The sequence below is a fragment of the Muntiacus reevesi genome, chromosome 1 (assembly GCF_963930625.1).
Source record: "Muntiacus reevesi chromosome 1, mMunRee1.1, whole genome shotgun sequence".
NCBI lineage: Eukaryota > Metazoa > Chordata > Mammalia > Artiodactyla > Cervidae > Muntiacus > Muntiacus reevesi.
In genome coordinates this window covers 196,822,553-196,846,865 of record NC_089249.1, presented here as the reverse complement: position 1 = coordinate 196,846,865, position 24,313 = coordinate 196,822,553, and the positions used below count along the sequence as shown (strand labels likewise).

The window sequence follows — 24,313 nt, the reverse complement described above, 5'->3', positions numbered from 1 at the left end:
CATAAAAAGTCCTTGTCCATCCAGATGACAGGTGCAGGGGGATAACACACAGCTTGCACCCAGCAAACAGCTCCAGACAGAGACAACAGACACACACACAGACACCACAGTTGTCAATACAAATGGAATATCAGAGAAACAGACCCAGGCAAGAGACAGAAATGCACAGGGCACAGATGTAGAGTAGTACCAAAGGGACAGACATGGTCAGGGCCCAACCTCAAGTCAGATTCATAGCCAGACATAGTCACACACACACAGAGAGACACAGCCAGACACACCCGAACAGTGTTGCAGACTCAGAAACAGACAGACACCTAGGTGGACAGATGTCATGTTGAAAAACAAAGATCCGTAGACACACCAAGGCAGGAGACATGTATGGTCATGCACATACATGCAAAATCCCACAGACCGGGACTTCCCTGGTGGTCCAGTGGCTAAGAATCTACCCTCCCAAATGCGGAAGGCTTGGGTTCAATCCCTGGTCAAGGAGCTAGATCCCACATACCACAACTAAGAGTTTGCATGCCACAATAAAGACCCAGTGCAGCCAAATGAAATGAATACATATTTTTTAAAAAATTCCAGAGAGTCAAAATGCAGCAAAGTCTTCAAGACTCCTAGGCTCCCTGCAAGATATTGAGAATGTCTGTGTGGATAGAGGCATGCATTTCCACGAGTCCACATGTGGCCTGGCGTGGCCTGGGGTATCTGGGGTTGAACATGGTGTCCGTGTGCCTGTAGAATTTGTGTCTACTCCATCAGGCTGAGTGAGAATGTGGATGACTGGGGATTTTCCTTCTGTGCCTGTCCATATGACTGTGGGTGCAAGGGTATTTCCACTCTAGGTGGTGGGGGGTTAAGTTAGTGCATAAGCATATGAACACACACACAGATATATACACACATATTCAGCCCTCCAAAGCCTCCAGCCAAGATGTAGATGGATGAGGCTGATCACAGCTTGGTCCCCTCTTTCTAAAGGGAGCTGGATCCCAGTCAGGGCTGGGGATCAGGGGTACAAAATACCCGGGTCATCCCTCTCTGCTTCACCCTTTGGGGCCTTGCTATAGAGTGCATATTTGTGGGGCCCCCTGAATTTACATGCTGAATCTCTCTCTTTGTTTTGGTGTGGGCAGCCAGGCTTGATGGATCCAAGTTCCCTGACAAGGCATTGAACCCAGGGCCGTGGCAGTGACATCTCGGAGTCCTAACCACTGGACAACCAGGGAACTCTCAATGCTAAATCTTTACCCCTAAGGTGATGGTATTAGCAGGTGGGGAGTGGGTCTTTGGAAAAATGACTACATCATGAGGGTGAACCCCATGAATTGGATTAGTCTCCTCTTAACCCTGAATTTTTGTTAGAAAGACTGAAGCTGAAGCTCCAATACTTTGGCCACCAGATATGAAGAGCCGACTCACTGGAAAAGACCCTGATGCAGGGAAAGGTTGAGGGCAGGAGGAGAAGGGGGCAACAGAGGATGAGCTGGTTAGATAGCATCACTGACTTGATGGACATGAGTTTGTGCAAACTCTGGGAAATAGTAAAGGACAGAGAAGCCTGGTGCACTGCAGTTCACGGGATCGCAAAGAATCAGAAATGACTTAGCGGCTGAACACCACCACCACCAACAGACTCATAAAAGAGATGCCAGAGAGATCCATCACGCCTGCCACCATGTGAGGACATGGCAAGAAGACTGCCATCAGTGAACCAGGAAGCAGGCTCTCACCATAACTTCCGGCACCTTGATCTTGGACTTCCAGTTTCCAAACTGTTTCCAAAGAAACGTTTGTTATTGATAAGCCACCCAGTCCATAGTGTTCTGTTAACGGCTGGAAGGAACTAAGGCATAACCTTTGCAGACATATTTCAAATCCTTCTTCATTTCTGAAACTCACTCCAATGCAATCCAATGGCAAACCCATGGGGTGGGAAAGAGAGAAGAGCTCATGCTCCTTTGTGAAAGGGGGACCCTATCTGTCCTTGTTTCTGCATCTTTTTTTTTGGCTCTGCTGTGCAGCATGCAGGATCTTAGTTCCCTGACCAGGGATTGAACCTGTGCCCTGTGCAGTGGAAGCATGGAGTTTTAACCTCTGAACCCCCAGAGAAGTCCCCTCTTTCTGCATTTGCATCATAAGTAAACATGGTGCTTGTTTCAGAGATCCCATGAAGGTTTAATGAGAGATTTCACGTGATATATTTATCACGTGATATAAAGTCACGCCTGAATCAAGCTTTTCATGTGTTCTGTCCATGATTAGGGGAGACAGGTCAGGGAATTGGTTAAGAGAGTAATTTTGGAGTCAGAGATACTTGAGTTCAAGACCTGACTTAGTTCTTTAACATCTCTGTGACCTTAGGCAAGTCATTTGACCTCTCTGTATTAGTTTTGTCTGGCTATGTAATCTATTACCCTATAGTTTGTGGCTTAAAAGAACACACATTTAGGGACTTCCCTGGTGGTCCAGTGGCTAAGACTCTGCACTCGCAATGCAGGGGGCCTGGGTTCAATCCTTGGTCAGGGAACTAGATCCTACATACCGCAACTAAGCATTCACATGCCACTGCTGAAGATCCCACGTGCCGCAATGAATGTGTTACAAAGATCCCGACCTGACACAGCCAAATAAATGATAAATATAAAAAAGCACACATTTATTATCTGACAGTTTCTATGGGGGCCAGGACTCTGAACACCGCCGAGTCAGGTCCTGTACTGCGGGGTCTCTTTGCTGTAATAAGGTGTCAGCGAGGCTGTGGTCCCTTCTGATGCCTCAACCAAAAAAGGATCTGCCTCCAAGCTCACAGTGGCTGTTGGCAGGTGTCAGTTTATTGTGGACGGAGCACCCCAGTTCCTTGCTGGCTGTCGACCAGAGGCTACGCTCAGGTTTTTTTTTTTTTTTTTTTTTTTGCCATGGGGACCTTCCCAACCTACTTCTTGCTTCCCCACAACAAGCAAGCTGAAAAGGCAATAGAGAACTCATCAAGGCAGAAGTCACAGGCTTTTGTAAGGCAGTCTCAGAAGGAGCATCCCATTGCCTTTGTCGTATCCTGTTGAGCAGAAGAAATCTCCAGGTCCAGCCTGTGCTCAATGGGAGGGGAGAACACAAGGGCATGAAGAGAGAGACGGGCATCATTGAGGGTCATCTTAGAAGCCAACTTCCACCTTCCCTGTGTCTTTGTTTTCTTGTTTTATCTTTAAAATTAAAAAAAATAATAATTTAGGGACTTCCCTGGTGGTCCAGTGATTAAGAATCCATCTTGCAATGCAGGGGATGAAGGTTCGATCCTTGGTCAGGGAACTAAGATCCCACCTGCCTCAGAGCAACTAAGTCCCCACATCACAACTACTGAGCCTGAGAGCCACATCTAGAGAGCCTATGCGTCGCAATGAAAATCCCACGTGCCAGAACTAAGATTCAACACAACCAAATAAATATTTTTAAAATGAAAAAAAAATTCTGGTCACCACATGATTAGTGGGATTTTAGTTCCCCGATCAGGGACTGAATTTCTGCCCAGGCGGTGAAGTTCAGGTTCAGGGACTGAATCTCACCCCTGCAGTAAAATCAGAGTCCCAGTGACTGGACCACCAGGGACATCCCTGTTTCCTTCCTTTGAAAGTGAGAAAAGATGGGAATTCTCTGGCATTCCAGTGGTTACAACTCTGTGCTTTCACTGTGGAGGGCAAGGGTTCAAACCCTGGTCAGGGACTAAGATCCCGCAAGCCACGTGGTACAGCCAATAAATAAATGAATACACTTCATCCATCTTTATTTATTTATTTTAAAAATAATTTTATTTATTTTTAGCTATGCTGGGTCTTCACTGGTGTTTCTCTAGTTGCAGCAAGCAGGAGCTATTGTCTAGTTGCTGTAGTTGTGGCTCCTGGGCCCTAGAGCACAGGCTCAGTAGTTGTGGCTTATGGGCTTAGGTGCTCTGTGGCATGTGGGATCATCTCGGACGGGGGATCGAACCCATGTCTCCTGCACTGGCAGGCAGATTCTTTACCGCTAAGCCACCAGGGAAGCCCCATACATCTTTATTTAGTTTTTTTTAAAGGAGGAAAAGAATACACCTCACAGTGTGTTGTGGAGTCTCATTGATTCACTTGCTCCTTCATTCAGCAAATAATTACTGAATGTCTGTGTGGCATAAGCTGGTCTACACATGTGGTGAGCAAGGTAGACAAGGTTCCTTGAAGCTTACCTTTCAGTGGGGAGGGAAGGGGACAGACAAAAGAAACTAGAAATAGACAAGATAATTTGCATTAGTGAGAGGTGCTATGAGGGAAACACCTGATAGGAGAAAACAGAGGGAAAGGGACTAGGTATAATTTAGAGTTGCCAGGGCAAGGCTGCTCTGAGGAGGTGTCCTTTGACCTGAAACCTGTGGAGAAGGAGGACCCAGCCCTGTGCACACCTGGGGGAAGAAGGAGCAGGAACTGCACGTGAAAAGGCGCTGCAGCTGCATTGAGCTAAGCACACAAAGGCCACTGTAGTTTCACCTGCAGGAGGGAGGGGGAAGGTGAGGAGGTTGCCGTCATCAAAGTAGAGACCAAGGTGAGAAGTCTGGGTTTCAGTCTGAGTAAGATGGGAGTTGTGGGTGGGAGGGTTATTATTTGCATACAAAGGCTCCTCTGACTGCTGTGGGAGGAGGACAGTGCCCGCTGGGGGAGGGGGTGGAGGCGGGAGTGGGGGTGGGGTGGCAGGCAGCAGGGAGCCCAGGGAAGTGAGGAAGGCGATTGACTGGGTGAGCAACAATGGCAGCTTAGACCAGAGTGTAGATGGGAGGAGTGAACTCGCTCAGTTGTGTCTGACTCTTTGTGACCCCCATGGAGCCTGCCAGGCTCCTCCATCCATGGGATTCTCCAGGCAAGAATACCAGAGTGGGTTGGGAAGGAGAGGAGGGGTTAAAGTCCGGACACATTTTGGAGACAGAGACAACTGGATTCAGCAAAAGATCCGAAGAATGTTTTGGGTCTAGAAAACAATGAATCAAGGCTGACTTCTTTTTTTAATCTTTTACTTTTTAAAAATTTATTTTTAATTGGAAGATAATTGCTTTACAAGAGCTTCCCTGTTGGCTCAGTGGTAACCAATCTGCCTGCAATGCAGGAGACTTGGGAAATGTGGGTTTGATCCATGGGTCAGGAAGATCCCCTGGAGGAGGGCACGACAACCCACTCCAGTATCTTGCCTGGGAAATGCCATGGACAGAGGAGCCTGGTGGGCCACAGTCCACGAGGTTGCAAAGAGTCGGACATGACTTGGTGGCTAGACAACAACAATAGGGAGTTTTTCTGTGGCCAGGTTATATTTAGGATAAGAAAGACAGCCAAGCTTGCTGCCTAGTTCATCATCTTTCTGCTCCACCGTCCAGTGATGTGATGAGCCTGCTGAGATGGGGATGGTTGCAGGCTGGATTCCCCAGGCTGTCTTCCTCCTGGCTATAGTGGGACCCAGGGAGGGGGCTGGGGCCCCATCTGGAGCTGCTGGTCCAGTGGAAGAGCTGGGTGGGAAAAGTGAGTTGGCTTTCAGCATCCCTCACTTTCTTTCTGTCTCTCTCCCTCCTAGTTTGCCTTCCTGTGTACCAGAAGCTGGGGGAAAAACTACATTGCCCAGAGTTCTTTGCAGCTTTGGTTCTGGATGCTAATTAGGTTCTACCCATGAGCAATGCTCCTGAGAGATCTGGAATGTAGAAGTGAGACAGAACAGTGTGTGTGTGTTTAATTATTTTAAAATAGTTTTAAGTTCATTTTAATTAATTTTGTTCAGTGTCCTAGTGGATCTATCTCTGTCATTTTGTGGGTGTTGGGGTGGCGTGTTTTTTTTTGGGGGGTGGTGGTGGTGTTTTTTAACTCAGTTATTTCCGGTGGCAGCCCTCTGATTCTCCAGTCTGCAGAGGAAGCTGCTCCCAGGGTGGTGTTCCAACCTACTCTAGGGCTACACCAAAGAGGGCCTCATAGGCAGCAATATCAGCATCACTTGGGAGCTTGTTAAAAATGCAGTTTCTCCCCTTCCTCTTGCCCCTTACTGAATCAGAGATTATAAGGTGGAACTCAGGAAGCTGCGTTCATACAAAGCTTTCCTGGTGACTCTGCTGTGCTGAGTCACTCAGTCACGTCCGACTCTATGCGATCTCATGGACTGTAGCCCGCCAGGCTCCTCTGTGCATGGAATTCTCCAGGCAAGAATACTGGAGAGAGTTGCCATTGCCTTCCTCCAGAGGATCTTCTGGACCCAGGCATTGAACCCACTTCTTTTGTCTCCTGCATTGGTAGGTGGGTTCTTTACCACTAGCGCCACCTGGGAAGTCCCCTGGCACATCAAATTTAAGGGGCATTGGCTTACAACCCTCTCTCTCAGCCCCTCCAGAGATGCTGTAAGCCCCTAAACCCTCCTCTAAATGAATTATACAGCCTCCAAGTGGATGCCTGGGAGCTCAGCAGGGTCCTCCTGCTGAGTATCCACTCCCTTTCTACTTATTATGCCTGGAGTTTCCCACAATGAACACTGGCTGATAAAGTGCCATCAGAGTTCTTGACCTAAACTATCAGTTTGAATCCCAGGTCACTGCTTCATAACCAAGGGATCATGGGCAAGAAACTGTGCTGCAAATTGTAATTTCTAAAGATGGTCATAGTTGTAGCTTCTGTTCCACATGCTGTTCTAGAATCTTGCTACTCAACCCTCAAGAGTTGGAGTCTACAGCCTATCCTCTGGAACCTGGACAGGCCTTTGTGAACACTTCAATTTAGAGCAAGTGACCTCTAAAGGTGTTAGAAAAATGCAATAGGAAGTTTGCTGTTGGAGGAACCCAGCCTGGGCAGATCATGGAGAGGTCCTGACACCCTCCTTCTACCTGCCCCTGCTGAGCTCCCAGGAATCCACTCGGCAGCTATGTGAGAGTCAGTCACCTTGAAAGGAGACCCCTCAGCCTCCAAGAATATTCTGTAGCTGATGCCACAGGGAGCACCAATAGGTTACCTTTCCAAGCCCTGCCCAAATTGCAGATTTGGGAGCAAAATAAAAAACTGCTGTTGCTTTAAGCCCCTAAATTTTGGGGGGGTGTTTAGTTTGTATGCAGCAAAGGCTAACTGATACACTGTCTGAAAGCTCAAGTCTTTTTTTTTTTTTGGCCATGCCATGCAGCTTGTGGGATCTTAGTTCCCCAACGAGGGATTGAACCTGTGCCCTGTGCAGTGAAGGCAAGGAGTCCTAACCTCTGGATCACCCAGAGGTGATTAGGTTCGTTGTGCTATCTACACTTAGTTGCTCAGTCATGTCTGACTCTTTGCGACCCCAAGGACTGTGGCCCACCATCCTATTTCGTCCATGGGGAGTTTCCAGGCAAGAATACTGGAGTGGGTTGCCATGCCCTCCTCCACAGGATCTTCCTGACCCAGGAATTGAACCGGAGTCTCCTGCATAGCAGGCAGATTTTTTTACCAGCTGAGCTACCAGGGAAGCCTGATTAGGTTCATTGGTAGAAACTGCATCCAAACCAGGGAAATTTCTAAAAGCTCAGATCTTACAGGGTTGGTGAGAGGGTTATAAGACATGTATCAGGCCTTCAAAGTGCTTCAGTGTTAGTGACCATTACTCTGGCATGACTGCCCGAGGCACTACCCACAGCTACCATCTCCCCAGCATCCTTTTCTAGAGGCTCCCCCTTCAACTTTCCATACTTGCAAGATGCCCCACAGAGAGTGGTGGCACCTCCATCACTAAGCACCCACCCAGTACCAGGTACTATGCCCTGAGTCCTTACAAAAATCCTTGAGGTGTGGCATGGGAGGAAAACATGAGCCCATTTTACAGGTGAGGGAGTCGAGGCTCAGAGTGGGCAAGCGTCTTGCTCAACACTACAGGGTGAGTTGGTAGCATAACCCGGTCTTACTCTGCAATCACTGTCCACCCCCAGATTAAAAGTCCTTTCAGCTCCCAACTCCATCCCACAGGGAGAGGAGGGGCAATGAAAAATACACTTGGCAGAACATGGCAGGATAATTAATTTATTGAGAGTGAGGCAGTGGGGAAGGTCAGGGAACAGCCTCTCTTGCCCACATGCTCCAGGGCTTCTTTCTCCCCAGCAGCACCCTTGAAAAGCCAAGGTTGGCAGGAGCTGAGGGGAGTGAATTTAGAGAAGTGGGGCTCAGGGGATCCAGAGAGAAGGAGGGATTGGAGGGTGGGTGGAGCTTGTGGGGTAAAAGGTGAGGCACATTGGGAGAAGACAGGCTCAGAGGGAGGGGGCAAATAAGTCAGGGTTTATAGGTCTGTGGGTGTAAAGGGGGGTGGGGGGGCCTGAGGGGAGGTCAAAGGTGGAGAGGTCAGGGGTGAAGGAGGGGTCACGGAATTAAAGGTGGGACTTGTGGGGTCGGAAGTGAAGCAGGACTCATGGGGAGGGTGTTCAACGTGGGAGAGCTCAAGGGCGGGGATAAAGTGGGGCTCAAGGGTCAACGGTTGGCCAGGGGAAGAGGTGCAAGGTTGTAGGGTCAGGGGTGAGTCAGGCTGGGAGGTGAAGCGGGAATTCTCCGAGGTCAAAGGTTAGCCTCTTAGGGTGTGGAGGTGAAGTGATGGAGGCGCCCTAGGCCACCTCCTCCTCGGCCTCCTCCTCAAACTCGCCCTCCTCGGCCGTGGCGTCCTGGTACTGCTGGTACTCGGACACCAGGTCGTTCATGTTGCTCTCGGCCTCAGTGAACTCCATCTCGTCCATGCCCTCGCCCGTGTACCAGTGCAGGAAGGCCTTGCGCCGGAACATGGCCGTGAACTGCTCCGAGATGCGCTTAAACAGCTCCTGGATGGCCGTGCTGTTGCCAATGAAGGTGGCGGCCATCTTCAGGCCGCGGGGCGGGATGTCGCACACGGCCGTCTTCACGTTGTTGGGGATCCACTCCACGAAGTAGCTGCTGTTCTTGCTCTGCACGCTCAGCATCTGCTCATCCACCTCCTTCATGGACATGCGGCCCCGGAAGACGGCGGCCACGGTCAGGTAGCGGCCGTGGCGTGGGTCGCACGCGGCCATCATGTTCTTGGCATCGAACATCTGCTGGGTCAGCTCGGGGACGGTCAGTGCCCGGTACTGCTGGCTGCCCCGGCTGGTCAGTGGGGCGAAGCCGGGCATGAAGAAGTGCAGGCGTGGGAAGGGCACCATGTTCACGGCCAGCTTGCGCAGGTCGGCGTTGAGCTGGCCCGGGAAGCGCAGGCAGGTGGTGACCCCGCTCATGGTGGCCGACACCAGGTGGTTGAGGTCCCCGTAGGTGGGGGTGGTTAGTTTCAGGGTGCGGAAGCAGATGTCATACAAGGCTTCATTGTCGATGCAGTAGGTCTCGTCCGTGTTCTCCACCAGCTGGTGCACGGACAGGGTGGCGTTGTAGGGCTCCACCACCGTGTCCGACACCTTGGGTGACGGCACCACGCTGAAGGTGTTCATGATGCGGTCGGGGAACTCCTCGCGGATCTTGCTGATGAGGAGGGTCCCCATTCCAGACCCTGTACCCCCGCCCAGGGAGTGGGTCAGCTGGAAGCCCTGCAGGCAGTCACAACTCTCAGCCTCCTTCCGAACCACGTCCAGGACGGCGTCCACCAGTTCGGCACCCTCTGTGTAGTGGCCTTTGGCCCAGTTGTTGCCGGCTCCAGACTGGCCTGAAGAAGGAAAGGGAAGGGACACCCAGGCTGATATGGGGAAATCCCACGCTCCACCCCACTCCCTGTCATCTAGTAGTTAATTCGTAATAAGAAAATTATTACTATTACTATTTATTACGAGCTGGTCTTTGGGTTACATCCTTGCTTCCCATCACCCAGCAGCTAGAAGGATTTTTTTGGGAAAGAATTATTTTTATTTATTTGGCTGCACAGTCAGTTTCAGTGTGTGGGATCTGTTTCCTGATCAAGGATTGAACCTGGGCCCTCTGCATTGGGAGCACGGCGTCTTAGCCATTGGACCACCAGGGAAGTCCTGGCTAGAAGGATTCTGATGAAACCTAAATCATGTTCCACCTTAGCTCAAAACCACCCCCACTTCCTCTCTTTCAGTAAAAGCTCCAGTCCTCTCTGAGTCCCACAAGACCACCCCCGCCATACCCTTCCCTCCTCCCTCTCTCCCCCTCGCTCATTCCGCTCTAGACACACAGGCCTCCTGGCTGTTCCTCCAACACACCGAGCCTGGTCCTGCCCCAGGGCCTTGGCATGGGCTGTACTCTCTGCCTGGAGTGCTGTTCCCTCAGATATCTACATGGTTCCTCCCTCTTTCCCCTCCTTTAGGACTTAGAGGCTCTGCCTGACTAATCTATACAACTGCAAATCCTCCCCATTTCTAATTCCTCTTCCATACTTGATTTTTCTCCATGGCACTGATAAACTTGTTCTTTTTTTAAAAAAATTATTATGCTTATTGTCTGTAATCTTGCAGGGGAATGCAAGCTCCAGAGGACAAGGATTAGGATTAGACTATCAGCTGGTATTTTTGTGAACCGGTAATATTTCTTCTTGCCCCTTCTCTGCTTCCAACCTGGTCCGGCCCCCTTATCACCCATCTGGATCAGAACAGTGGCTTCTGCGCTGGTTCCCCCAGCAGCAGCCTACAGCCTCTCCACCATCTGTTCTCCTTGAAGCCACTAGAGGGCGCCTGTGAAAACCCGTGTCGGGTGCCACCCCTCCTCTGCCCGCGGCCCCTCCAGGGCTCCCATCTCCCTGGGATAAAAACCAGTATCCCATGCAAGGCACAAGGTCCTACACAACCGGCGCCATCCCCTCCGTGTCCTCCCCTTCCCCCGCTCACATGGGCCTCCTCACTGTTCCTGCCCCAGGGCCATTGCACCTGCTGGTGCTGTTGCCGCCGCCTGGAATGCTCTCTCTCAGGTATGACTGAAACTCTCATCAGATCTCTGTCCAATGTCACCTCATCCAAAAGAAAAGGATTTGAAGTGGCGGTCTGGCTCCTGAGTCCACACTTTTACCACCACCTCCCCTACCTCATCTCTCAGAGGCCACAGGATCTTTTGGCCCAAGTGAAGCCACCCTTGATCATCCAAGAATCCCTCACATCCTTTGGCCAACTTCACGTAGTCTCTCCATAGCCATTTCCTGAGGATTTATTGTGAGCCCCACCCACACAGAATCATCTTTATCTTCCTGAATCTTTCTCAAATCAGACAGGGGAAGTCACTTGTCCAAGGTCACACAGCTTGTCCTGTCAATCCCTAGACTCCAGATTAAACTACTGTGTACTAAGGAGGAGAGGTGCTGGGGGGGAGGGACAGCCTGGGCTCTGAAGTCAGGTGGGGGAGTGCATTTAGCTTGACCTAGTGCATTTGCTAAGTTGTCTCAGTCATGTCTGACTCTTTGCAACCCTATGGACTGTAGCCTGCCAGGCTCCTCTGTCCATGGGGTTCTCCAGGCAAGAATACTGGAGTGGGTTGCCATACCCTCTCTTCCAGGGGATCTTCTTGACCCAGGGATTGAACTTGGTCTCCCTTGTCTCCTGCATTGGCAGGTGGGTTCTTTACCACTAGCGCCACCTTGGAAGTCCCTGGGAACCTTGCCCGAGAAGTATGAGGAAAGTTTTCCTAGAAGGTTGTTCAGTGTGTGCATGCCCTTGAACTTGAGGGCTGCAAATGTGTCCATTGTCTTTGCCTATGCTGCTCCCTCTGTCTTGCACACCTTTCCTCTTTTCATTGACCTTTGTTTAGCCCAAGTCCCACTCATCTTTTAGGCTGAAGACATCAAGAGTGATCCTGATAATAAAGCCTACAACAAAACATCAAATGCTTATGAATTTTTTCCTCTGTGCTAGGCATTGTTCTGAGTTCCTTATACATATTAGTGGCTTTAAGCCTCTCAGTCTTGAAAAGAAAGTCTCTGTATTAACCCTGTTTTAAAGATCAAGAGACTGAGGCACAGGAAGATTGTAGGGCCTTTCCAAAATCACCCAGTGGATTCAATCAGTGATTGAGTTTGACTTTTTTTTTTCCTTCTCTTCCCATTTATTTATCTTCCCAGCTCCCTCCAGCAGGATGTCAGCTGCAGGGGTGGACAGAAAGCTTTGTTTGTTTTGCTCTTGGCTATATTCCCAGGGTGGGTACAGAAGGGCCTGGGGTATGCAGTAAGTGCTTAATAAGTATTTGTCAACTGCATGAAGTGGCAGAGCTGGGATCTGAACGCTGCAGTCTGGCTCAGGTCCATGGGTTAAATTAAAATGCCACCTCCTCTGGGAAGCCTTCTCTACCCTGCACTTCGCCTGTTGTGTCAGATGCCTCCCCTGGATTCCCACAGTGGCCTGTGTATCCGCTTTCCCCGCTGGGCTCTGAGTTCCTCAGTCTAGATGCTAGGTGGAGAATTTTCACCAAGCATGTGGAAGTGAAAGAATTGGGGGGAGGGGGGCGCTTCCCTGCCTGTGCCTCACGGTGACTCACCAAACACAAAATTGTCAGGACGAAAGATCTGGCCGAAGGGGCCAGAGCGGACAGAGTCCATGGTGCCCGGCTCAAGGTCCACCAGGACAGCTCTGGGCACGTAATTTCCTCCTGCAGAGAAGCAGATGGACAGCAGCTTGGTTAACTCCAGGAACCAGTGCCCAGGCCCCTCCCAGGCCCTCTCCACCCCCACTCTGGCCAGGTGCCTCTGCCCCTTACCAGTGGCCTCATTGTAGTACACGTTGATTCTCTCCAGCTGGAGGTCACTGTCCCCGTGGTATGTGCCCGTGGGGTCAATGCCATGCTCATCGCTGATCACCTCCCAAAACTAGAGAGGGGGAGGGAGAAAGGACCAAGAAGGGGTGTCAATGGCCAGGCCTTCCCCCACCTCCGTCTTCTGAGCTCAGGACCCCCAATCACCTCCCTGGTTGCCATCTGTCCCCCAGCAAGGTGAGTGGGGGGCCGGGACGCAGAGTGGGCAGGCGAGGATGAGGCAGCAAGTACGGAGCGGTGGGGGCGGGGTGAAGCAGATTCAACACCCCAGCCAAGACGGCCGGTGGGGGCAGCTCTCCCGGGCTGCTGCCGTGGGCAGGGGCGGGGTCTCTTTGTGCCTGTGGAGGGGCCAGCGGGCCAGCTGTGAGGCCAGCTGTGGCGAGCGGACAGAGGCCGGGCCCCACCCCCATCAGCTCTTTGTTTCCCAGCTTGGCCCTGCCCTTCGCGCCCCTCCCCCACCGTCCCTGGGGTGCTGGCTTCCTGGGGGACCTGGCCCCCCCACAGGCCCGGGGTGGAGGAGCTCTGCGGGGCTCAGTGGACCGCGCTCGGCATCCTCCCCGGGCCCGGTTGCCCCGCGCACCTTGGCTCCGATCTGGTTGCCGCACTGGCCGGCCTGCAGGTGCACAATCTCCCGCATGGCGGTTGCGCTGATGCTGGACGCGGCGGCGCTGGTGCTGATGCTGCGAAGGCGGCGGCGAAGCACGGTCCCTGCGCCCCCGGGGCGCCTCTATATGAGCAGGCGGGGCTCGCGTCACGGCCCGGTCACCGGCCCGCTCCGCCCCCTGGTCCCGCCCCGGGACGGAGGGTGCGGGGAGGGAAGGATATCCCTCCCCTGCCTCCCGGAGACCCCCGTTTCCCCCCAGCTCCAGGCAGTGGGGGCGAGGCCTCTCGGGCGCCTCAGTACCCCGTTCCTCCGTCCCACCCCTCCCGCCACCAGCCGGGCCTGGCAACCTGGGATTTGTCGGGATTGGGCGGGGAGGGGAGGGGAGCAGCGGAGAGGGAGGGAGAGAGCCCCGTAAACGTGCAGCGGGGAGATTCAGCCGCTCCCCTCCCCAACCCCCGCCGCGAACGACCCTGCCTCAGTTTCTCCGGCCCAAGCCTCCCTTCCCATCCCGTTTCGTTGTCATTCTCCAGAAACGCTCGCCTTAACCACGAGGGCTCGTGGTGGCGGCCGCACTGGCCGCTCCAGAGGAGCCGACTGTTTGGGGAGGTGGGAGGCGGTCGGTTCCTGCTGGACTTCTCTTGAAGCTGCGTAGTAAGTAAAACCGCGATTTGCCTTCCCTGTTCGACTGAGGATGCTTCTGGAAGCCGACGGAGGTGTGTGTGTGTGTGTGTGTGTGTGTGTGTGTTGGCGGGGCGGGCTGTGCGCTCCCCCCCGGACACCTCTATTGGGCTCTGAGTCTGTCGCAGGTGGGGTCATCCTCAGCGTTGCCTGAGGTCGAAATCAGTGATTAAGACTTACAGATGGATTACAGATTGCAGGGGAGTAGAGGGCCCCTCCAAGGTGGGGGTTGCCTTGCTGCCCCCAACTCGGCACCTCCCTGTTCCATTGTTACAATTTATTACAAGTCATCGCCCTGCCTTTGCATTTCTAATTAGTGCATGACCTTGCACAGGTCACTTGGCCTCCCCCTGCTGAATTTCCTGCGAGATGGAACCTTCAAGAATGCCTGCCCTCTAGGCAGTTGGGAGGGTCCCAAAGCCGGCCCCAGGGTCCCCCGGCAGAGCGAACAATAAGTTGTAGCTATTGGTATTACAATTATTATTGTGACACTGGGCTAGACTTCCAGTGCTGCCCCTCTTGGGGCCAGCTTCTGCTGGCAGCCTCCCGCTGTGACATCCCGGGAAGCCTCCACATCCTCTGTGGCTTCTGGCTACTTCGGGGTAGGGGTGGGGTTGGCCAGGCCCTTGGACTGGGACCTCACAGTTCTCACCAGTGGCTTCCGATTTTGTGGTTCTCCACCGGGCAGGGACATTTGGCAATGTCTGGGGACGTTTTTAGTTATGCCTAAATGGTTTGCGTGTGCGTGTGTGTGTGTGTGTGTGTGTGTGTGTGTGTGTGTGTGTGTGCATGCTACTGGCACCTGTAAGTGGATGTTGCTGAACACAGGGTGCACAGATAGGACAGGCTCCCTCCACTATAAGAATTATCTGGTCCAAATATCAATAGGGCTCAAGGCCAGGGATCAATCCCCAACCCCCAGGGTCTAATGCCTGATGATCTGAGGTGGAGCTGATGTAATAGTAATAGAAATAAAGTGCACAAGAAATGTGATGTGCTTGAATTGTCCCCAAACCTTCCGCCGACCTGTCCTGGTCCATAGAAAAATTGTCTTCTATGAAACCAGTCCCTGGTGCCAAAAAGCCTGGGGACTGCTGTTCAAGGCTAAGAAATCCCGTGTTAATTATTTGAGAAAAAAACAAGATTGAGTGGGATCTTTAGGTTCACACTAGACACCAGAGCAATGCAGGAGACCTGGGTTTGATCTCTGGTTAGGGAAGATCCCCTGGAGAAGGAAAGGGCAAGCCACTCCAGTATTCTTGCCTGGAAAATTCCAGGCAAGGAATTTTCAAAGGAGCAGAGGTGCCTGGCATGCTACAGTACGTGGGGTTGCAAGGGGTCGGTCATGACTGAACGACTAACACAACAACAAGACACCAAAATAAATTCCTGATGGATCAGATCATACAAATAGGGGTGACCCCCCTCCCCCTCCCCCCAGGATCTGTGAATTACTTCCTCTCTCTCTGATTTAAATGTGGGTAGCATCCTGGGACTTCAGTAGGTCACATAATTATGGAGCACATTCTCTTGGGGGAGCTCCACAGAATCCCCTAACCCAGAAATTCTCAGCTGGGGGTGACTCCCCCTCCTTTACAACCTGGGGTTGTGATTGGCACCCAGTGGGTGGAGTCTGTGGAGGCTGCTCACTGGCCTACAGTGCACTGAAATGGCCCCTGCAGCGAAGAATTATCTGGCCCCAAAAACCAACGGCAATAACCAAAGTTGAGAAACGTGACTGAGACTTTCCAGATTATCAGACATTGTTATAATTGATCCCTGGGATATGGTTTCCAGATTGATATACGAAGTCTATCAATCCATGTTAATATCTCTCAAGAATTCATAAACCTGGTGTTGACATTTCATTCTTTAATATAGCAAGAAAACATAAAAATATAAAAGTGGAAGTGGCCCTGCTGGGAGGGGCTAATTTGGGGTTCAGCCCCAGGAAAATGGGACTTCCTGTGTCACCCCTCCAGGGCAGGGCTGATCTGGGGTCAGGACAGAGCTCCAAACAGGTGGGGCTTCCTGGACTAGCCCACCTGGGAAGGGACAGCCCCGCCGGGGGAGCACAGGCCCTGGAAAGCAGAGGGTGCCCTCTGTCTTCCTCTGTGTCAGGGCATGCCTTGGGGTCCCTGAGGGTCCTCGGGGGAGGAATACAGAGAGGGAAAGTGGGGAGGAAAGTGGTACCCACGCAGAGCATAGGTGGTTCTGGGACTTGTCATTGCCTGAGATGTAGAAAACCTGCAGGGATGAAGCCAAGAGAGGTTGTGGGCTGACATCACCTTCCTTCCATGGCCATTCTCCCACCCCAGTCTGGCCTCTCCTGCATTCCCGTCCTGGGAGATGAGGAGTGCCAGGCATACCCAGGGGCTCCCAGACAAGCAGACCCTCCCTGCACCCAGGTGTCCCACGGCATCACTTACTACCCAGAAAGCCATCAGAGCTCCCTGCAAGAAGCCGACCAAAGCATCATAGGGGTGGTGCCAGTGGTCCAAAACCCGGAGGTAGCCGGAGAGCAGAGCCAGGCACAAGAAAAGGAGCTGGATGGTGGGCCGTAAGAGCCAGGTTTTCCGTCCCCAGGAACCGGCCTGTATGTAGAACTGGAAGGCGGGTGGCAGTGCCTTGAAACCCTGGGAGAGGGTAATCAGAGGGACTCCACCCCGGGGCTACATTTTTGTGCCCACCCGTGTTTTCTACCTGAACCTGCCAGTTTTGTATGGAAATATATTTCAGCTTCTAAAGAGGGTAGGGGCTGTGTCCATCACTGTAAGAGAACTGTGTGCTCTTAACTACATGCTAGCATTGGGAGAATTGTTAGGTGGTGAATGATTTCCTAAGAGTCAGGTGAGACCCTCCGGGCAGGCACTGCCACTTCCTGCCAGGGTCAGGTCTCCGATTGAAGCAGGTCGGCCTCATTGGCGCACCCTCAAGGAGCAGAGTTTGGGCTCTTGATTTTGAAATGGAAAACAGAAAAAAAAAAAAAAATCCCATCAGGTGAAATTTACTTCCTTGAGATGAGCAAGCAGAATGGGACAGCAGTGCTTGTATGTTTCAGGGAGAGATCAGCTGTGGGCACTTGAGGGACACTTAAGAGGTGGGGGAATTCCCCGAGATCTAGACTATTCTGTTCACAAAATTGTCCACTCTGTCCAAAAATCAGAGCAAGGCTGGCCTCTGAGGTGTGTGTGGTCTGTCTGTGCACGTTGGCATGTTGGCGTGCACCCAGTCCCCCAACCACCGCCCCATCCTGGGGACGAAGTGAGTCTGTTTTGCTTGTTATTAATGATTAATAGTGACCTTTAGGCCAGCTCCTGTTCTAAGTGCTTTGAGGGTATCAGCTCATCTATGTGTTAACTCATGAAACCACAACCCTAGGAGGCTAGTGCTATTTCCATACAGATGAGGAAACAGAGTTTCAAGGTCTCACCCAATGTCACACAAAGTTGAGGCTGGGAATAGAACATGTACATTCCACCTCCAAAACTCTGCACTTTTATCACTACAGGAAGCTGTAATTACTTTGTCTTAAAATACAAAGGGGCAGGGGTGGTTTGGGGGAGCTGGCAGTTGAACCCACTGTCCCTCAGGGAGAAAACATTGCTGGTGTGGAGGCAGCTGTGTGATCATCACGTGCCCCCGTGGCTGGAGCCTCTGTATTGTTGTGTCTGCCCACCACCGAGCTTGGGTGCTTTGGGCTGGCTCTAATCCGCTTCTGCCACCCAAGTCTATGCCCCTGGGTTGTTGGCCCCTTCCCAGAGGCAACTCCCTCCGCCCCCCTGCTTCCCTTCCTGCCATTTTATTACCTAAATCTTACTCAGCTGGGTCTGGGGTGACTTCCCTTCCTGCTGTCCTTGGTGGAGCCCAGTCCTGGGCACAGACCCAGCCTGGCATGAGCCCTCTCCAGCTGCAGGGGCAGGGGCCGGGGGCACAGAGGGTTCTGCAAGTTGCTATTCTGGGACCAGGATGCTGAATGAATCTTAAGAGGAGATGGGCCCACCCCACTCTTGCCCTCCTGACTCTGGGGGAACACACAAGCCCTGTGGGAGCTGTGCCTGGCACTGCGGGCACCGACCATGGGATGGTGGGGGCGGGGGGAACAATGGAGCATTTTCTGGCCTTGCTGGGTGTGCAGCTCACCTCCCACCAACACTCACCACCGGATACACCATGCAGTACATCCCCAAGGAGGCGTTCTCAGACTAGAAGGACATCCTGAGGGATGGGCAGGGGGAGTATGGATATCAGCTGGGGGTGGGGTGGGGTGGGGTGGGGTGGGGGCACCTCCTGGGTTCCCCTCCCTGACCACCCACTCGCCTGGCATTGAGGACATCTTCAGGATGCCCTGTGCAGCTGTAGTTGGTGATGTAGCCGTTCTCACAGTCAAAGGAGGTTGGATCGGGCAGGCACGTGGCCAGGAAGTGGGGCCACAGTTGACCTGTGGTCATCTTGGCGATACTGGTCAGGGAGAAGCTGCCCAGGCTGCCAAAGATGAAGGCGCCCAGCTGCTTGTAGATCATGGCCACGTAAGTGGTGCTCATGAAGGCTGGCGAGCTCAGCTGCAGGCCCCTGACCTCAATCAGCTCTCCCAGGCTGATCTGTGGGGCCGAAGTGGATGGGTGAAGGGGTCACTGCTGAGGGCAGGGGGTGCAAGGAGGGAGGGAAATCCTCCATGCTTTATTGCATATGGAAGGGAGGCTGTTGTTTCCCACCAAACCAGCCAAAGTGTGGGTCTTCTCATTCCATCACACACACACACAAATGGGTAACTTCTCCCACCCCTTGTGTCTGAAATGGGCAAGACTCCTAAGCCAAGGAATATGGCTTCCCGTTATCACCAGGGAAACGGGGGGGGGGGGGTCCCATATCTGAAAGGGGTAGGATTTCGATATACTAGGAAAAGAGGCAGGGCATGGCCCTAGCTTATATCAGACATAGGTAGGATTTTCTGCCCTACATCTGAAAGGAGTGGGACTTCCTATTACACCAGGAGAAGAGGTGGGACATCTCCTTAGTTTATGTCAGACATAGGCAGGATTTCCTGTCCCATATCTAAAAAGGGCAGGAGTTCCTGTCATACCAGGAAAAGAGGTGGGACATCTCCCTAATTTATGTCATACATAGGCAGGATTTCCTGTCTCATATCTGAAAAGGGCAGGACTTCCTGTTATACCAGGAAAAGAGGACAGACTTCCACCCAAATGCTGGAAAATTGTAGAACATCCCCTGTCACCAGGAGGAAGAAGCAGGATGTTCCATGTTTGAAAGGAGGTTTCCCACCTTCCCAGGGGGCAGGGCTGCTTCCTGCCTTCTGCATAAAGGGTGGGTGGGGGCTTCCCAGTCTACTGGGGGGAGGCGGGGCTGAACTTCCTGTTCCATGCCTAAAGCAGAGAGGGGGTTCTTTCTGTTATAGTAAGTCAAAAGTGGGGGCTTACCCTGTCCTCAAGGAAAGGGGTTTTATGCCATTGAGCAGTGAAATGTCCCATTTCAGTAGGAAAAAGAGGTGGTATTTACTCCCGCTTTAGATCTATAATCCGTGGGGGTTTCCATTTTGCCAGAAAAAGGGGTGAACTTGCTCATAGTGTGTCACCACAGCCTGAGGTGAAAGTGGCCAGCCTCTTACCGTGAAGATGGAGATGAAGAAGCCCATCTTCATGAGTGCCGAGTCTTCGATGATATAATGGGCCATCCGGGGGTACTGGATGGTGGTGTCATTGCAAAAGAAGCCCTGGATGTGGGGTTCCAGCAAACCGGTCTCACTCAGCACAACGGGGAGGCTGACTGCAGGGGGTGGAGATGACCCCACTCATGGACGGGTCACCTGAGGTTGACTCTCCTTAGGCCTTCTGCCAGGCTGTCCTCCCAGCATCTCCACAGCCTGGACACGGGGACATGGGCAGGGAGGACAGTCTGGCCAGGAGGCCAGAGGAGGCCAGAGCCCCAGAGACCCATTCACAGGTGGGGTCTTGGGAATGAGGTGGGTAAGGGGTAAGGATAATGATGGAAGGGATAAGGGTGGAAGGGCTCACTCTTTCCGTATGTGTGTGTGTGTCCTCATGAATGCATGTATATGTGTATGACTGTGGCTCTGCATGTCTTGTGTGTGAATGTGTATGTGTGCTGATGGATACCTATGTCTATGTCATGTGTATGTGGTGTGAATAGGTGTTTGTGGTGCTCATGAGTACATGTCTGAGTGTGTGTATGAGAGAGAGAGAAAAAAAGGAGGTTATACATTGTGTCCGTGGATGTGTGGGTTGCGCTGGTGTGTGTGGTCCTGTCTGGTATCTGTGTCTCTTCCATGCCTATGTGGATGGTTCTGTGGCTGATCGAGCTGGGAGAAAATGGTAGCAAAGTTGTGTGTGAGCAGCATCTGAGGCGCCTCACCTGACACTACCATCCTGAAGTCAGGCAGACCAGGGGGCCTGTCTTCCAGCAGGTATAGGCCTACTCATTCTAAAAGCCTATACCAGGCCTCCCTCCATGTCTTGACTCTGTCATCCACTGAAGCCTAGTGGAGTCAGGCAGCTGGAACCTAATCTCTCACCATCCCCAGCTCCCTCTCTGGGCTGGAAGGGCCAAGCTAGCATCCCAGCCTGGCCTCCTCATCCCAGCAAAGGAGCTTTGGTCACTAGTTCTACACACTGGGGAGCTGAGGGTATTGGTCTGTGCCAGTCACACATCTGGACCCCAAGCAAGCTCAAGTCACATGGGTACCCACACACCCAGAATCTGACACATACAATTATACAACCACACAGTCTGACCCAGACACCCAGATTCAGATGTACACACACAGACATATAACAGTATACCCACAATACACATAGGCCCATATAGACCCAGACATAAAGCTGGCTACACAAATACCATTGGATGGACCACCTCCCCAGATGCATAGTCACAGGCTCCCATAGATCAAGTGCATGCATAGGAGTCACCCACAGTGAACTCCCCCGCCCCCCCTCACCAAGCCAGTACAGCATGCAACACTGCAATACACTATGCAACTCAGAGACCCAAAGGGACACACACATACATACACACATGTGTATACACACACAGAATTATACATTCACATGGATATAAGTGCAACCAGACCAGCCCCAGACATACAGATAGACCCAGGGGCTTGCACACGACATACACATAGTCAAAACGTACACAGAGATATATATAGTAGAAACATACCTCCCACCAGACACATAGACAGACCCAGATACACAACTCAAGAAGACTTACAGCACATAAAGTCATATGCAAGACTGAAAAAAAAAAAGATGTGCAGCTGGATGCTGACCCCAGCATCCAGATTCAGGATGACAGGCAAGCACACAAAAGCCATTCTTGTGGAGAGTCCCCTTCTGCTCCCTTTGCGCAGAGTCTCATTGACCCAGACATCCCAGAAATATGCTGATGACACAAATGTGAAGACACACAGCCCAAGCACACACATTAGGGCAGGCAGCCAGCCCCAGGCCTAGCAAACCTCAGATAAAGACACACAGGAAGACAGACTCCCTCCAAGGCTTCTTGGGTGTCCACATGGGGCAGGGGCTCAAGGATGGTAGGGAGGGGCTCACCCAGCATCAGACAGAATAAGTCCAAAGCCACCAACAGCTTGGCAGTCCAGGAGTGTGGCAGCAGATGGAACAGGGGCGTCCTGTGCGGGTCTCCCGGCCACAGGCACTGGTATCGGACCACCAACTCAGGCAAGGCCAAGATGGTATGTGGTAAACTGACTGACTGTGGGGAACGAAGGGGTTGGCATGCCCATGCAGACTGGGATTAGAACTCAAGAGGCACCTGGTCACAGTGGGGGAGAGGCTGGTTTGAATGGTGAAGATCAAGGTGGGTGGGGAGAGGTCCCATTGCAGGCCAGTAACTAGATGGCCAAGGAGACAGGGCAACCCTGAGAATGGCCAAGGGGGTGGGACCTTCCTGAGGATGGCCTAAGGGTCAGAGGAAACTGAGGCCTCCCTGAGTCCATTAGTTGGGCGCCCCATCCCATTCAGGGACTTGACTGATTTTGGGGTAAGGTCTTGAAAGTTTGAGTGGGGTCTGGAAGAAGGTGGAGAGGAACAAAGTGGGTGGGGGCTAAGTGCTCAGATAAAATGCTCAGAGACCAGAGGACTCCAGAAAAGTCAGACTAGGAGTGGGGATGGTTCAAAGACCTGGACTGGGAATGGGGCAGAGAGTTCTGGAAAAGTGTAACCCAGGACAAAATACTGAGACTGGAGTCTCCAGGAAGGTCAGACTAGGGAGACAATAAAAAGGCGGAGCCTGGGGAGAGGGCAGTGCTGGCCCGAGAAAAGTAGAAAAGTGAGTGGGTGAGAGTGGGCAAGGCCTTGGAAGTTGGTCTGAGAAGTGGGCGGAGCTTACGGGAAAGTGGGCGGGACTGGAGGGTGGGCAGGGCTTGGGACAATGGTGTCTAGGAAGTGGGCGGTGCCTATGGTGAATTACAGGGAAGTGGGAGGGGCTGGTGAATGGGCAGGGCTTGGGATGCCGAGGGCGGGAGAGTGGGCGGGGCCTGGGAGAAAGGGAAGTGGAAAGGGCTTACGAAGTATGACAGGGAAGCGGTGGGGCTTGGGAGTGGGCAGGGCTTGGGAGACTGGGGCAGCTCTGCGAGGGGCAAGCCCACCGTTCTCAGGGTCCCGCTGGTCAAAGTCATATCGCAGTTGACGAGAGTCCTCCTGGGAGAGACGTCTCCGTGCTGGCGATTGCAGACCTTGGGCGATTCCCTGGTGGTCATTCTCCAGCTGAGAGCCTGGTTGGGCAGGGGGGACCCTTCCATCTCCATCAACGGCTGCCCTGTCCCTCTCCGCCACGCCGGGAGTCCTCGCCGCTCCTCATTGGTCCGGCGTGGGCCAATGGGAATTCGCCTCCGGGCTTACCCTGTCTTTTCTGTCCCCGGAGCACCGTCCCCGCGGGGACTCGGGGTTGCACCGAGTGGGGATGGGTGAGGGTCTTCAGTCCCACTCCTGCTTCCTATGCCCTGTTCCCGCGTCCAAGACCCAGTCTGGTCCCGTTCCAGCCGGGCTCCGCTGTCTCCCTTTCCCTGTTCCACGCGCCTTTCTCCGAGGTTTTCAGTAGCCGCAGAAGCATCTTTTCATCCTTTCAGCCTAGACACCCTCCTCCCACCCGCCCATTCCGTGAAGCCCTGGACCGAGGCGCTGGGTCCACCAGGGGTCGCCCGCGGCCCACAGTGCCAAGGAAAGGGACCCAGAGTTTCCTTAAGGGAGGGAGGGAGGAATAGGCCCCCAGAAGGAGAGCCTGGGGGGGTGGATCTTTGGTGGCTCAAAGACCCTGGATCTTCCCTGGGGGCGGGACCTGTGTTTCTTTGGTTGTGCTCCCTTGTATTTGTGTCTTTGCCAGTCTTTCCAGGTCAGCCTGGGTCAGTCAGTGTGTGACTTAGGTGCCTTTGGTGGTCTTTGGGCATCTGATACTGTGTGTCTTTGAATGCATATCCCAGAGTCTTCAAGACTCTCTCAGGCTATGTGTTAGTGGGTATGTGTGACTCAGGGCATGTGTGACTTTTGTGCTGTTGTGGCTAGCTTGGGCAGCTATGTGTCTAGTATAGCATCTCTGGGCATGTCTTAGTGTGTGACTGTGTGTATGCCTGTATGGTGTATCCCCACCACTGTTCTGGTATGCATGTGATTGTGGGTCTGCTATGGTGTGTACTTATCTTCTTGGGTCTATATGCTCTGAATATGTATCTGTTGTGTCTCTGTGTGTGTCTGTGGCTAGCTTTGGTGGCTACTCTTGTGTATCTGTGATTATATGTCTCAGTGTGTGTATGTGTATGTGTTGTGTGTTTGTGTCTGCCTTTGTTTGTGTAATTGTGTACTGCCTGAATTGGGATGTCCTTTGTACACCAGTGTCTGTCTGGTGGCTGCCTTTCTGGGCCAGTTGGAGAGTCCCTTCCAGGTGTTAGCCATGCTGGGGCTTCCTTCCTGGGACAGGCTGGCTTGCTTCTCAGCAGAGTGAGCTGGCTTCTCAGGGACCGGGCCCTCTGAAGGGTACCCAGGGCCTGCCCTGGTATGCTTGGGTCTTCCCCATCCCTGTGTCTGTCCACTGCCATTAGCAGGGAAACACCATTTCCTACCTTTGATGTCACTGGTGTGAAAATTTTCCCTTCCTCCAAATAGACCAGGTCACTGGTTTCTTTCTCTCTTTTTTACTTTTTCTGTTAAATTGTGTGTGTGTGAGTGTGGCCACTGGTTTTTCTATGTGCTCATACCTGACCACGATTCTGTACGTAACACACACACACAAACCAAGACAAAGCAAACGTGGAAAATGTAAGTGGGCAGAAGCTTATACA

General features: G+C 52.6%; 2 protein-coding genes and 1 non-coding gene across 3 annotated transcripts; 1 reads left to right on the top strand and 2 right to left on the bottom strand.

Moving 5' to 3' along the window:
- The first annotated feature begins 2,463 nt into the window (after window positions 1-2,463).
- Window positions 2,464-2,536, top strand: TRNAA-CGC (transfer RNA alanine (anticodon CGC)). Its single transcript has one exon. It is a non-coding gene; the product is annotated as a tRNA-Ala (tRNA).
- A 5,483-nt stretch (window positions 2,537-8,019) lies between these two features.
- Window positions 8,020-13,518, bottom strand: TUBB4A (tubulin beta 4A class IVa). Its single transcript, XM_065917919.1, has 4 exons — window positions 13,282-13,518; window positions 12,648-12,756; window positions 12,429-12,539; window positions 8,020-9,657 (listed from the first exon to the last, which is right to left on the bottom strand). Exons 1-4 carry the CDS (start codon window positions 13,336-13,338, stop codon window positions 8,600-8,602), a joined length of 1,335 nt encoding a protein of 444 aa, XP_065773991.1. The 5' UTR covers window positions 13,339-13,518; the 3' UTR covers window positions 8,020-8,599.
- A 4,604-nt stretch (window positions 13,519-18,122) lies between these two features.
- LOC136156872 (phospholipid phosphatase 3-like) lies at window positions 18,123-22,801 on the bottom strand. Its single transcript, XM_065919119.1, has 5 exons — window positions 22,628-22,801; window positions 21,570-21,732; window positions 19,610-19,767; window positions 18,300-18,584; window positions 18,123-18,188 (listed from the first exon to the last, which is right to left on the bottom strand). The coding sequence occupies exons 1-5, from the start codon at window positions 22,784-22,786 to the stop codon at window positions 18,123-18,125; spliced, it is 831 nt and encodes a 276-aa protein (XP_065775191.1). The 5' UTR covers window positions 22,787-22,801.
- Window positions 22,802-24,313: the final 1,512 nt, after the last annotated feature.

Bases quoted from the DNA above. Each gene is read 5' to 3' on its own strand.
- TUBB4A (XM_065917919.1), bottom strand. From the start codon at position 13,338: ATGCGGGAGATTGTGCACCTGCAGGCCGGCCAGTGCGGCAACCAGATC. The intron at 12,540-12,647 runs GTAAGGGGCAGA...GCTTCTCTGCAG, and splicing joins GTACTACAATGAGGCCACTG to GAGGAAATTACGTGCCCAGA. The intron at 9,658-12,428 runs GTGAGTCACCGT...TTCCTTCTTCAG, and splicing joins TCCTGACAATTTTGTGTTTG to GCCAGTCTGGAGCCGGCAAC.
- LOC136156872 (XM_065919119.1), bottom strand. From the start codon at position 22,786: ATGGAGATGGAAGGGTCCCCCCTGCCCAACCAGGCTCTCAGCTGGAGA. The intron at 21,733-22,627 runs GTGGGCTTGCCC...CGTTCCCCACAG, and splicing joins CCAGCGGGACCCTGAGAACG to TCAGTCAGTTTACCACATAC. The intron at 18,189-18,299 runs GTGGGTGGTCAG...ATGTCCTTCTAG, and splicing joins ATGTCCTCAATGCCAGGCGA to TCTGAGAACGCCTCCTTGGG.